The sequence below is a fragment of the Neomonachus schauinslandi genome, chromosome 12 (genome assembly GCF_002201575.2).
Source record: "Neomonachus schauinslandi chromosome 12, ASM220157v2, whole genome shotgun sequence".
Taxonomy (NCBI): Eukaryota; Metazoa; Chordata; class Mammalia; order Carnivora; family Phocidae; genus Neomonachus; species Neomonachus schauinslandi.
Window position 1 is genome coordinate 32,372,864 of NC_058414.1, and position 14,700 is coordinate 32,387,563.

Consider the following 14,700-nt stretch of genomic DNA (forward strand, 5'->3'; position numbering starts at 1 on the left):
TGTTTTTTAAAAAATTCCACTTTTTACTGATTTTTTTTAAAAATTTGATAATAAGTCTTGGTATAGTTTTCTCATGCTTGAGATTTTGGGGGGTATCTATGGGTTTTTGGTTTTCAGGAAATCTGGAAAATTTTCACCCATTATATTTGCAAATACTCCCTCTCCCTTTTTCAGAGACTCCAATTGCACCATTGTCCAGCTGATCACCACCTTTTATCTACTTTTTGAGCTCATAGGATATAGTTATAACTGTCCTAATGTCCTTTTCTGCCAATTCTAGCATCTGATCAGTTCTGTATTGATGTCAATTGACTATTTTCCTCATTTTAGGCTGTGCTTTCTTGATAATCTTTGCATGTCCGATAATCTTTGATTGGTTGTTAGATGTTATTAAATTTTCCTTGGTTTTGCTGAATATTTTTGTATTCATATAAATTTCTTTAAATTTGGTTCTGAAATGCAATTAAGTTACTTGCAGTCAGGTTTATACTTGGATCTCTTGCTTTTATGATTTGCTAGGTAAATCAAAATTAGTCCTCAATCCACAGCAAATTATTCTCTACTGAAGCAAGGTTTTCCTGAATTCCTTTTTTTTTTTTTAAGTAGGTTTATGCCCAGTATGGAGCCCAACACAGGGCTTGTACTCACAACCCTGAGATCAAGACTTGATCTGAGATCAAGAGTCAGATATTTAACTGACTGAGCCACCCAGATGCCCCAAGATTTCCCTGAATTCTAAACTCAATGTCCCATGAGTTTTTCCAGTTTCGTTGGTGAGAACAGGCGCTATTCCTGACCCTATATGACTGCTAGGCGCTGCTGCCATTAATTCTTTCAGGTGGCCCTTTCCTTGGCTTTGAGTAGTTTTTTTCACGCAATTCAGCCTGCTGAAAATTTGAGGGGATCCCTCTTTAGATCTCTGGGGTTTTACTCTGTGCAGCCTTGAGCATTCAGCATTTGCTAAGCCAAATCTGTGGCTAGATGTCTTTAAACAAAATCTCTTCCAATTTTCTGTGTTCCTTAAACACAGTTTAACTTTGCTGACTTCCTTAACACAACAAATCTCTACCTCCCCAGTCAGTCTTAACTTTTCCTCTATGCTTCAAACACATCTATGTCCACCCCTATTGAGAAACTCAATACCATCTTATAAAAATATTTATTCACTTGTCTGTCTTCCTTGAAGGGAAAATTATTGGTTTGACAATTAGATGTCCCTATTATATAGTAGTAGTTAACAGTATGTGTTGTTGGTAAATAAGACAGAATTCTCAATCATTTCTGTAACTCAGAGCTAGCAGTGCAGTTTGGGAATCTGGGATGCTCATGAAAGAAACAGAGGCATACCTGGAAGTTTCAAAGGAGATTCCAGTCAAGTGTCAGTTGTTGTGAGCAAATGAATACATTTCCTCTCCTAGGCTATTCAGGTTTTACATACAAGTAATATCAAATATTAAATAAATATAATATAGAGTGTTTATGTGGGCTCTTAAACTGTGTAGAACAATTTCCAAAAGATCTTTGCTCATAAGGCAAGCTTTTACTTCAAAAACTAGATTATTATGTATAGGGAGGCTAAGGAAGTGTGAGTAGGAGGGTAAGTAGGATTGGAGATTTTAAAAACCTTTCCCTTCTGACCATGGCTGTCTCTTAAGGCCTAGACACTCTGCTGTTTATCAGCTCTAGAGAACTGTTGATTGTTTTGTGTTTTGTTTTGTTTTGCTTTGTTTTTTTACACATGGGCCGTAATTTTATTTCTTGAAATTTTCTGCTATTTATTTTTTTTTATTTTTTATTTTTTTTTTTTAAAGATTTTATTTATTTATCTGAGAGAGAGAATGGGAGACAGAGAGCATGAGAGGGAAGAGGGTCAGAGGGATAAGCAGACCCCCCGCTGAGCAGGGAGCCTGACGTGGGACTCGATCCCGGGACTCCAGGATCATGACCTGAGCCGAAGGCAGTCGCTTAACCAACTGAGCCACCCAGGCGCCCGAAATTTTCTGCTATTTAAAACCTCTAAAGCTTTTGTCAAAAATTGAATCCATGTCTTTCTCTGATTGACTTATTTCGCTCAGCATAATACCCTCCAGTTTCATCCATGTCGTTGCAAAGCATCATATGACCTCACTGATATGAGGAATTCTTAATCTCAGGAAACAAACTGAGGGCTGCTGGAGTGGTGAGGGGTGGGAGGGATGGGGTGGCTGGGTGATAGACATTGGGGAGTGTATGTGCTATGGTGAGCGCTGTGAATTGTGTAAGACTGATGAATCACAGACCTGTACCTCTGAAACAAATAATACATTATATGTTTAAAAAAAAAAAAAGAAGAAGAAGATAGCAGGAGAGGAAGAATGAAGGGGGGGAAATCGGAGGGGAGACGAACCACGAGAGACTATGGACTCTGAGAAACAAACTGAAGGTTCTAGAGGGGAGGGGAGTGGGGGGATGGGCTAGCCTGGTGATGGGTATTAAAGAGGGCACGTTCTGCATGGAGCACTGGGTGTTATACACAAACAATGAATCATGGAACACTACATCTAAAACTAATGATGTAATGTATGGTGATTAACATAACATAATAAAAAAAAATTGAATCCAGATTGACTCCACTGTTCCCCTTTTGGCCATTTCTAGTTCTGTGAAACTCTTTTTTCTTTTTTAAAGATTTATTTACTTATTTGAGAGAGAGAGAGAGTGAGAGGGCTGGGGGGAGGGGCAGAGGGAAAGAGAAACTCAAGCAGACTCAAGCAGAGCCCGTAGGGCTCGATCTCACGACCCTGAGATCATGACCTGAGCTGAAACCAAGAGTCGGACGCTCAACTGACTAAGCCACCCAGGCGCCCCTTGTTCTCTGTGCTTAGAATATCCTCTCTTTGAAAAGTTGGTCTTGCCTCCCTTTTCAGATACTTAGCCCAGATGTGGTTATCTGGCCGCCATCTCCCATAAGCATGTCCCCTTTCAGGAAAAAGCTGATAATCATTAAAGTTTGGGGCTCTTGCCTTATGGGTGGGCAATAGTCCATTACTGCATTATGATCTCACTGGAGAGCTATGTGGTTTTTGCCATTCGTGGGAAATATCTTCTCTACCTGATTTGGAAAATGAAAACAAATTAAATGGATATAGATTTCAGACAGTTTGAAATCATTTTGTTCGGGTTAAGAGAGACTAATCTTCAAATATCTTCTCAAGTCAGGATTAAGTGCCAAGCTTCAAGATGCTCATTTGATTATGGCTGTTTCTCAATTTGTTCAATATCATTAGGTGTGTTTAGTGGCCAATTCTGAAGTAGAAATCCAAACAGGTAATGAGCAACATCCAATTTGCATGTAAGCCAATTGTTTTAGAGAAAAGATTAATTCAAAGAAGTGGTAGGTTAATTTAAATCAAGCAAGGCCAAGCATCTATCCTGAGTTTAAATCCCTGACCCATTTTTATCATCCTGGATAGAAAATAGGAATCTGCATTGGATAAATACCTCCACCAGGAAAAAATGAATTAAGAATCACATTTAGAGCTTTGAACTAAATCTTTCACAATATAACAGATGCTCTTAAATGAAACAAGCTCATTTCACCAAGTATATTTAATAGCATCAATTTGCATGAAGAAGAGTAAGTATGTTTTACAAGTTAGAGGGCTGGGGGCAATGTTGAGAGGAAAGTGCACCCTATAACCTCCTCTCCCTTCACCCATTCATATATCACACATTTTTTGACTTATGTTTTCACAGGCACATAAATGATTGCAGATATGTAGCCAGGGTGGTCCCAACAAGAACTGGGGTTCAGCTTGGCAGCACACTTCTGTAGTGATTGTGACAAGCTTTGATAAATAAGCCAGTTGACAACTACATTTATCTTGGAGAAGAGAATAACATCGATGGAAAAAGCACTTTTTTACTCTGTCCATCCAGAAAGTTACCTCTGCACCCAGGACAAAGTTTAATAAGGAGCCTTATGGATGGAAAAAAATATTACTTATTTATAGTACCCTTTCTGTTTTTCTTCTCTGTCCATAGAGACTGAAGGAATTAAAGCAACGGGAATTTGCTCGAAACGTAGCTTCCAAGTCATGGAAAGATGAGAAGAAACAAGAAAAAGCACTTAAACGACTTCATCAGCTGGCCGAGTTAAGACAACAGTCTGAATGGTAAGAAATAGAGGTATCTCAGATGGTTCAAAACTCTCTTCAATCATTGGGGAAATGTCAAAGATTTATTTGACTCACTGTTACAGTGTAAACAAATTATAATTAATTGAAAAATACATTTGAGAGCAAATGGTTCTAGTAGTTAAAGGCTCATAAGTTAGTTCCTTTGGTATCTGACTTTTTTCTTTCCCAATATTGTTAATTTTATGTGCTCTTTAATGAAATGATCTAAGAATGATTCTAATATACTGGCACTTATTCTATCCAGTTGATTCAAGTGGACGCATTTAGCTCTTTAGTAATTATTTTAACTTTTATAATAATTTAAAAAACCATAAAGAACAGTGCATCTTTTTGGGGAGGAAATAAATCTGTACGTTTCCCTGTACACACTTGAATCTGAAGTAAAAAGTGCTATCATTGTCCAGATGACAAGAGAAGATGTCATTAATGCAGTTAAATTTACCACACCGTGCCATTTAAATTGATAATTATAACACATGTTATACTAATACGTCCTTGTAGCTGAAAAATAGCTGTTTTACATAAGCTTGGAACTGCCAAATGTTTCAAAGTGAGGAGATTATTACCTGGAACTCAATTAAATTTGCAGGTTGTGATTTGTGTTCATATGAATCATAATGTAAAACACCTAATGTAGCTCATTAATGCAATTGACAGCAACCTGGTGAATTGTGAAATTTATAGTTCTGTGCCACAATTGAAACCCCTGTTGTTGAAATGAAAAACAAGATGCAAGAAATTTGGGAATGAATGACTCACATTATTGAGTGTCGTAAAATATTAGAGCTCACATTTCATTCTAAGAAAATATTTATTTTAAGGATCAATTTACGAGTAAAAACACAGCATTCACCTTACATATGTCCATGTATTTGTATTTGTACCACTATCTTAGACTAATTTAATTAACTTATCAAAATACATAAAAAATAATCATGCAAAAATTAGGTGAGAAATTTGGTATAAAGAAAAAATAAAGTTTGAAAAAATATGTGTCCAGAGGTGAGGTTAATAGAAAAAATGCATGCTCTGAGGTCCTCTACAATCATAGAAACAGGACACAATTGGTATTGATCTTTGTACCTGCCAACACATTGAGGATCTTATGCTATTCAAACACACTGTCAGTAAGATGCCAGATAGTCCTTGTCAAAACAGGACTCAAAAGAAAAAGTCTAATGATAATTGTGGTAGCACGAAGGAAAAAAATCTGAGGAATATGTTAATTCTTGGGTGACTTATTATGGTATTATAAGATTTTTAAAAAGAGGCAAACCTCACTACAGAGAGACAACTTTTAGGTAGGTCCTTTAAAAACACACGACAAAAAATCTGAGTAGACTTAATACACATAATTTTGGTTATTTTATTAGTAGAAAGTTGTCACACTTCTGCACTTCTACTTACCCATTCCATATTTTCCTTTGGGAGAAATAATGGTGGTGATGGTTATGATGCTTTTGTTTACAAGTGCTGAGTTTACAAAGCTCCTCATGAAGTATCTTCCAAATTAAAACAAATTAAAAGATCTACTCGATGGGGGTTGAGCTGAAAATCATATTAACTAAAAAAAAAAAACACATACTTTATAGAATAGACAAACTCTCCAGGTTCCTTTTTTTTTTTTTTCCCACATTGTTAGGGAAATGATAGGTGTTTAGCTTTCCACATACAAAACTCTGAACCAGGAAAATTACTGCATTCTTTTCTGCTATCTGCCATCTGCCCTCCAGCCATTGTTCTTTTTGCTTAAGCAGCCTCATGGCCTAAGGGAAGTCACTTAATAGAATTATTTAATATTTCCATCTTGGCAGCTGAATTGAAAAATGAAAGTAAGAAATAAAATGAAAAAGAAAAAAGATCATCTGTATTACCACCCCCTCCTGAACAACATTTCTCTGTCCATTATTCTCATTATAAAGACTTCTAAGTAGGATGATGCAGATAACAAGAAAATTTTTCTGTGGTCCGTTAGAGAAGAGAGGAGAATTTACTAGTAATAAGAATATTCGAATTGGACTGATGGAAAAAAATGATGCAGAAAACTTGTAATGGGTCTTATAAAGGGCAGTCAACTTTGGCCATCTCTTGAGTAATTCAACGCAACCTGGTTCCTCAGCAAGCCTAGTTATTGTATGGAGGTGGAGAGTCATTCTGTTTGTAAATTTCTACTACATATGAATTTAAGTAGAGTGTATATTGATATGGACATTTTTCCAAATTTCAAAAATTATAGGACCATTGACTCTGAGAATATGGAATTCCTTATGTAAGAGCTGGATAATGTGGGTCATTAGGATATTATATCATTTAAAGAAATTATGTTGTTTTGATATGTCTTGTTTCCTCTTTGGAAAGTATACTTTTTCACAGAAGATAATTAAATTGTGCATGTGTTTAGTTGCCAAGAATTAGAATTTTGGGAGAGCTACTAGAATGGACGATCTATTCATAAGAACAAAGGGGTACCTGTATAGTCACTTTTTTATTATAAATAAAAACAATTAGGTAAAAAATACAGAAAGAAACTAGAGAAAGTCTTAGGAAAAGGAGTAAAATCATAAATAAGGATATAACTATAAAAATTAAACCTTTAATTATGTTAAAAGGCATAAACTTCTATTAAAATAATAGAATTGAAAACCACAAAGATAGAAAAATAGGATTTTTCCAAAGTAATAAAAATAAACTAGATTTAAGATAAGGGAAATTAAAGTTTAGAAAGCAATGAGATAAAGAGTTTAAAGCATAAGCATTAGTGGTAGAAGAGATTAATAATGAGGGTAAAATGCTAAAACTTCTGAAAAATATAATCATAAATGTGGATTGGATTATAAAGTGAGAACAAGAAGTAAGGACAAGAAGAGCAAAATATAATATGAAAACAATAAGAGGAAAGAGGATTAAAAATATTTAAAAGAAGGGGCGCCTGGGTGGCTCAGTTGTTAAGCGTCTGCCTTCGGCCCAGGTCATGATCCCAGGGTCCTGGGATCGAGCCCCGCATTGGGCTCCCTGCTCAGCGGGAAGCCTGCTTCTCCCTCTCCTTCTCCCCTTGCTTGTGTTCCCTCTCTCACTGTGTCTCTCTCTGTCATAAATTTAAAAATACATATATATTTAAAAGAATATAAAAGAAAGATGCTTACACATTAGAGAGATAAATGGTAAAATAAAACAGCAATACAGAAAAGAACATGAAGACTAACATAAATCAAAGCAAGAAAACACGCAAAACAGTACCAGGATAATAAGCAAAAATATTATTAAGGGAAAAATAGAGAGAGATAATATAAAAATAGTAAAATATCTGAGTCATAATGGAATCATGAGATGCAGAATGATAATATTCATACACCAGGCTTTTGAAATAATTTCTGCTAAATGCAGATAGTAGCAGATTAATTGACATTCCTAGAAAAGGTAACTTAGCAGAAGTATAGCTCCTACTTAATCTAAAGTGTCTCTGTGGCCCTGAGGCAAAATCCAGAGCTGCAGATGTCTCTGGTCCTCATTCTTCTATCCCCAGACTGCAGGCACTTTAAAAGGCCAATAACTGTAATTAATCTCTGTGCTTTCTATTTCCCTTTATGTTTGAAAGAAATATTTAATAAGCTATCTTAAGAGTGTGCCTTCCCTTTCTTTTTTGAAGTTTTTATTTAAATTCTAGTTAGTTAACATATAGTGTAGTATTGGTTTCAGGAGTAGAATTTAGTGATTCGTCACTGACATGGAACCCCGGTGCTCATCATAACAACTGCCCTATCTTAGCGTGTTTCTTCCCATTCTCATATCAAATATGCCTAAACACCCTCTCTAAAAAGCATTTTAAAAATGATCCAAAAAAAAGAAGATTAATGTGATGAGTAAGAAGCAAGTTTTCATTATGAAACAGTTACTGGAAATGTTCAAAAATTTATTTTCCACAAGACGCAAGGGAATGCTATAATTCTAAAGCTACAGCCATTAGTTTATGAAGGGGGAACAATCTGAAAGTATTAAAGAGTGAATGGCAGCTGAAAGTATTGTAAATTAAAATCCATATGGGCATAGTAAATGACTGGTTGGATATTGTAAAAAATTGAATTGGTAAAATAGAAATTAAAAGCAAGAAATTCTTTTTGAATGAAAGAAATACACTAAGGACACTAAGTACTGAGATAAATAAGATCTAAAAGATATATTGAGGAGAGCCAATACACTTAACATATAAATTCCCAGATGAAAAACTAAGCAGAGAAGAAGCAATAATCAGAGAAATCAGAAGAAACTATAACTGAACTGAAGAAGTTGAATTGAAAGGGCCCCGCAGTACTAGCAAAAATTAACCCAAAGAAATCAGTCTGTAACTATGGTCTGGTAAAATGTGATGCATATATATATGTATAATATATAAATATAATAAAAATAGATCCTAGATAATAAATACAATAAAAATACATTATAGATTGGAAATATAATAAATATATATACATAAGTGAAAAGGAAAATTGCAAAATCATACAAGTGCACCAGTGGACTCATTTCAAAAATGAATAAAAGGAGGCTAATTAAGTATTTTTCTACAATATTAAACCTGTAAACACGATGAAGCAAAGTATATGGAATTTGGTGGACAAAAGGAATGGTATTCCAGAGTTCTACGCTGATTGGCCAAATAGTCATAAGTGAAGGGAACAAGAAAGAACTTCTTAGAGAAGGGCTCAGAAAACACACCTCTCCATTAGAACTGAAGCTACATGTGGGAAAAGATATCATTTGTTTTGGTATTATATACTCAGGTAACAAATGACTGAATAAAAATAAAATAAAAACCTAAACTAGAAAAAAGCAAACAGACATACATCCAAGCATGTAGGAAAAGAAAAGGAAAAAGAAAGCCAAGTCAAAGCAAAACATCAGATAAATGGTGTGATTTGTGTTGCCCGCCCCCCAGGAAGGCCAATGTAGTTTTAAGGTAGAACATTAAAGAGACAATTTTAATCTAAAGAGTTTCATCTCTTACGTGTACCGGTGTTTCCAGTTTTCTGATTGAATTACTAATTTAAGCTCCGCAGAATGAATAATCTATACAAAGCTGTTAAAAGATAAAACATATATATGCATAAAAGGTAGAAAGAACGTATTTTGGTGAGGAAGATGAAAAAGAAAAGATTTCAAAATAATTGAAGCTATGGAGAAGGCTTGTAGATGTGTGTTACTTTATTATGCATTTGTTATAATTGGTCAAAATAGTGACCAGTCATGAAGAAAGAACTAGCCACACTGTTTCAAAGGGAGACAAACAGGAAGGAATTTTAAACCTGAGCTAACAAAAATCATAAACTGGTAGCCTTTATACAAAAAGGCAAATGAAATAAATATTTTTATCCTTTGGAAATGACTTTTAATTCCATTTAATTCCTTATTTAATGTGAAGTCACCGATTGAAAAACTTTGTGAAAGAACGTTAAATCTATATTCCAAAAAAATGATAGGTTCTGCAGGACATCTATTGAGATGTAAATGCAACACTTTATTTTCTTTTGCAGCACTAGCGTAAGATAGTCACTTGCTATTGCTTCTTGCTAATTTCAAAATTAGAGGAAAAAATGAAACAAGATGAAACCAGAGAGGGAGACAAACCATAAGAGACTCTTAATCTCAGGAAACAAACTGAGGGTTGCTGGAGTGGAGGGGGGTGGGAGGGATGGGGTGGCTGGGTGATAGACATTGGGGAGGGTATGTGCTGTGGTGAGCGCTGTGAATTGTGTAAGACTGGTGAATCACAGACCTGTACCCCTGAAACAAATAATACATTATCTGTCAATAAAAATGTAAAAAAACACACTTAAGTGATGTATTTTAGAAATAGCCACTATGAAACATAGGTGTACTGAGTTGTATAAATCCAGTGAAATGGTTATATGACAATAGACATAGTTTCATAAAATAGCATAACTCATCATAGAAACACTGAGAAATGTTCGCATATAGATAAGATTTCAAATCCAATGTCTTAATCATTTAAATGTTTATTGTATTTACAGTGTTTCTGGAAATGGACCAGCATACAAAGCTCCCAGAGTAGCCATAGAAAAGCAACTTCAGCAAGGAATTTTCCCAGTTAAGAATGGCAGAAAAGTATCATGCATGAAGAGCACTCTTCTCCTTAAAGGAAAGAATCTGCCCAGAAGCATTTCCGATAAACAGCGGTCCACCATGCAAAACCGACCCCAGTTACAAATGGACAGACGTTATTTGTTCAGAAATCGGGTACCACAAGCCTCTTCGGATCTCAGTGGTGCAAACCACAGGACAGGAGTATCATTTTCTTTTTCCAAAAAAGTGCATCTGAAATTAGAATCTTCAGCCTCTGTTTTCAGTGAGAACACAGAGGAAACCCACGATTGTAGCAAGTCACCCATCTATAAAGCAAAACAAACTGCGGAGAAATGCAAGTGCCGCAGGTTTGCAAATGAGGATACACATCTCACTAAGGAAAAAGATATAAACATCACCCCAAGCCATCTGGAAAGTGTCTTACACAATACCTTCTCCATAAGATCTCAGATCGTGCAAGACAAAAAAGACTCTATTGATGAAACACTAGAAGATTCGATTGGCATTCATGCTTCCTTCTCTAAATCTGATATTCATCTTTCAGATGTGGATTTTACTCCTTGCAGCAGAGAAAAAGAAACTAGAAGTACGGTGAAGAACACTTCGGAAAACTGCATTCATCACTCATGCCAAGCAAATGCTTCCTCCAGCCCACCAAATATTTACAAGCACAGTGATGCCAGGATATTTGAATGTCTGGATGAGTTTCCATCACTGGAGCCAAGAAAGCAAAACAGGACAGTGCAGCTGAATCCCAATTCCAGAATGGAGAAGGGAGAAGAATCTTTAGATGAAACAACAGAAAGAGTTAGCAGAAATGTACAGAGGCTTGTAAGAGATGCGTGTCCCCATGATGTGAAGTCGAAACCATTGCCTTTTCTCCACGTACAAAGTAAGGATGGCCACACCACCCTCCAGTGGCCTACGGAACTTCTGCTCTTCACAAAAACAGAGCCCTGCATCTCTTATGGATGCAACCCATTGTATTTTGATTTTAAGCTTTCTCGGAACGCAAAGAGTGACCATGATTCAGAGGGCCTAAAAACAGAATTGATGAAGGAGCCCTCAGAAATGAAGACAACAATAGAGAGCCAAGTCTCAGGTTTAATTGAAGACCAACAAAAATTGATCCAAGAAGACGATCAATCTCTGAAACCAAAGATGATAGCTAATCCAGATTGGGAAAATTTCCAGAGAAAATATAATTTGGGCTACAATGATTCTGAGCCAAATATGAGTCAACATAATTTTAGAGCAAGTGATTTGGAAATGAAAAATCCTGAAGTGCCTGCTTACCTTGATATCTCTCTAAAGAATTGTGTAGAAAACAACAATAATAGTGATAATGAACTTAAGGAACCTTCAAGGGCCCATTGGCAAAGCTGCCCGAGGGTCATCCTAAATGATGCAAATGAGGGCCTAGCTTTTTCTCCTTGCATCTCGAGGACTAAGAAACCAAAACTGATTCCTTGTGATCCTCATTCAGATATTGAAGTTGGAAATCAGTTCACCTGGAATTCGAGTCCTTACCCAGTAAGGGGTCACGGTGATCACGGGAAGGACGTTAGTGTAATCTTGAATAGTAACCACATCAGCATGGCCAGCAGGGCTTCCGGACATAGAAACAAGAGAGATTCTCCAAACTTGTCTCTGAATAGACTTTCTAGCCCTTCAGACACGTGCTCTGGCAGTACATCCAGCCTAAGAAGTGCTTGTTCAAGTGCTCAGTCCGGGGATGATGGCAGCAGTAATTTGCTCTTCTTTTGTAAAAGAGAACACAGCTCCATTGAAAGGCACAAAGGGAGAGAGCAAACACACAATTGCCCCTGCCCGTCTGAGGAGATGGTCAAGGGCACTTGCCTGCCATCTGAAATACCGAGAGATCAGAACTGCAGATCGTGGGAATCGGCTAAGAATGAAAAACACTCCACTCATAGATACGGCCGCTGCAGACAAAGATCTAAACTGGGCAAAAATCAACAGCAGTTTTCAGGGGCCAAATCCAGGAGAATCCCCCACTGTGATTCTAGCTCACAGGTGTCCTGTCCCGGGAACAGTGAAAAGCCACCAAATTGCCAGCGACCTCGGCATGGCAGATGGGGCTCTTACTCAGGAGAGAGTATTTATTGTTTAAATAAAAGCACGAGAAGTCAAGAGTCTTTGGACAGCCCTCATATTTGTGACCTGGGAAAAGGAAAATCCATGCAGTATAACTCTGGGAACATCAGCTGCCTTCTGAGGAACTGTTCCAGCAGCCCTTCTGAAACCACGGAGTTGACAGAAGGAGAGAGGACTCCCCTGACAGCCAAACACCTTTTAGAAAGAGTGCAAGCCAAGAGGTGTCAGGAAAAATCAACCAATTTTGAGGTCTCTTCAAAGAACTGTAAAAATGAATCAGAGGCTCATTCACAAATTCAATGCACAATTCAGTTCACACCCCTGGGCTGTCACCAACAAGCATTGCCTTTGTTTGAAAAAACACAGAACACAAGTAAGAAAGGGAATGATCAAGGCGGTGAGATTCAAAGGACTCTAGAGAAAGACCAAGTCAAAAGTTCCCAGACAAATAATGTCACCGTTTTAGGAGATCCTGATTGTGATAACCATCTTTCCAAGGGTCTAATTCATGTAGTGGCGGATTCTCAGTCACCAAACATGAAAAAGAACCCAACAACAAAAGAACCAGTAAAACCTTTAATTAGTGAAGTCCAACGTTTTACTCAAAGCCGTGACCCAGTACCAAATGATTTCCCTGGTGCTTTTCCATCTAACAGATATACCGGTGTTACTGATTCAACAGAGACCAAAGAGGACCAAATAAATCTAGACCTGTGGGATGTGAGCATGCCTATGAATCATGGAGAGGGGGATATAAACTCTTACTCTGACAGAACTATGCAGAAGCATGACAAAGTAGAAGATGAGTCAGAAGTGTGCCATAAATCAAGCTCGCCCCCTTTAATTCAACAGCCAATCACATTTTCTCCAGAAGAAATAGATAAATACAAGCTCCTACAGCTACAAGCCCAGCAGCACATGCAGAAACAGCTCCTATCGAAGCATCTTCGAGTTTTACCTGCTTCGGGGCCGGCTGCCTTCTCCCCGGCCCCGGCCATGCAGACGGTCCCGGTTCACCAGCACACATCAATCACCACCATCCACCACACGTTCCTGCAGCATTTTGCTGTTTCTGCTTCCTTAAATTCCCATGGCAGTCCCCTCCCCATAGCTCATCTACATCCTCTTTCCCAGCCACATTTTACTCCATTCACGTTTTCCCCTCTGACTCCCACCATTCTCCCGGCGCACCCCACTTTCTTAGCAGGCCATCCCCTGCATTTGGTCACCACTGCCCCCTTCCACCCACCTCATATCACACTTCAGCCCCTGCCCTCCGCCACATTGATCCCCGCATTGTTTGGCCCTCACTTAAACCCAGCCACAGCTTCTATCATCCACTTGAACCCTTTAATTCAACCGGTGTTTCAAGGTCAAGATCTTTGCCATCATTCTTGCTCTGGTCAGATGCAACCGTTAAACGGAGTGAAAGAGGCCTTAAATGTATCATCAGCACACTTGAACTAATAGGTGTCAAAGCCCCTCTTGAGGATAAATAAAACACATTGTCACTACCTACAAAAATGATATATTTAAAGTGGTCTATCTGATTAAGGTTTTAAATATTGGTGCCAATTCAAAATGTGTCCAGTATATAAATGTGAATGAATTGCCAATATCAAAATAGGAGCGTTTTAAGAATTTCTTTTAACTCACATAAATAACAGAGCAAATTTAAAATAAGTTTGTGGAAAGGTAAAGGGAAACATGTTAAAGATGTGTTTGGATGAGTTCTCACATAATGTTATAAAATGGTAACAGAAAACATTTGGGCAGATCACTGATACTACAAAGAAAATCAAATGGAAAATAATATTGTATGTTCTAGGTGTTTGTTGAGTGAGTGAATGAATAGATCGCACAATTGGTTTTATGCATCAGATAATAACAAAAGATCAGTGAAATAAACTGCTTATTAAAAATAATTCCAATGGTTAACTACTAAGCTTTCAATCAATATAATCTGTTTCAATCAAAATAATTTATATTTTCATAGGCAATAAGAGATGGCAAGAAATTTTCTGATTAATTCAAGTTGAAAATTACTCTTCAATGAAAAACAATCTTTACACAGATTGTATCATTGAGTTTCTGTGAAGTTGGTTTATCTTCGTTTCACACACATCTATGTTAAGAGAATTTTGTAACTGTAAGAATCACCAACATCTAAATTAAGAATATTTAATTTTTGTATATGAAAACATATATAAGCTATCATTAGTATTTGATAATGCAAAATAAAAAAGTAAAATATACTCAATACCATTTTGAATATATTGCTTAATCTTTCAAACATTACAGGGATTAA

The 14,700-nt window shown here is 36.9% G+C and overlaps 1 protein-coding gene across 1 annotated transcript in view; it reads left to right on the top strand.

Moving 5' to 3' along the window:
• The window catches only part of ZNF804B (zinc finger protein 804B), a 486,583-nt gene extending 472,724 nt beyond the window's left edge, over positions 1-13,859 (top strand). Inside the window, exons 3-4 of the mRNA XM_021689660.1 lie at positions 4,024-4,154; positions 10,202-13,859. Coding sequence (XP_021545335.1) covers positions 4,024-4,154; positions 10,202-13,859 — 3,789 coding nt within the window. The remainder of the gene's footprint in view (positions 1-4,023; positions 4,155-10,201) is intronic.
• Positions 13,860-14,700: the final 841 nt, after the last annotated feature.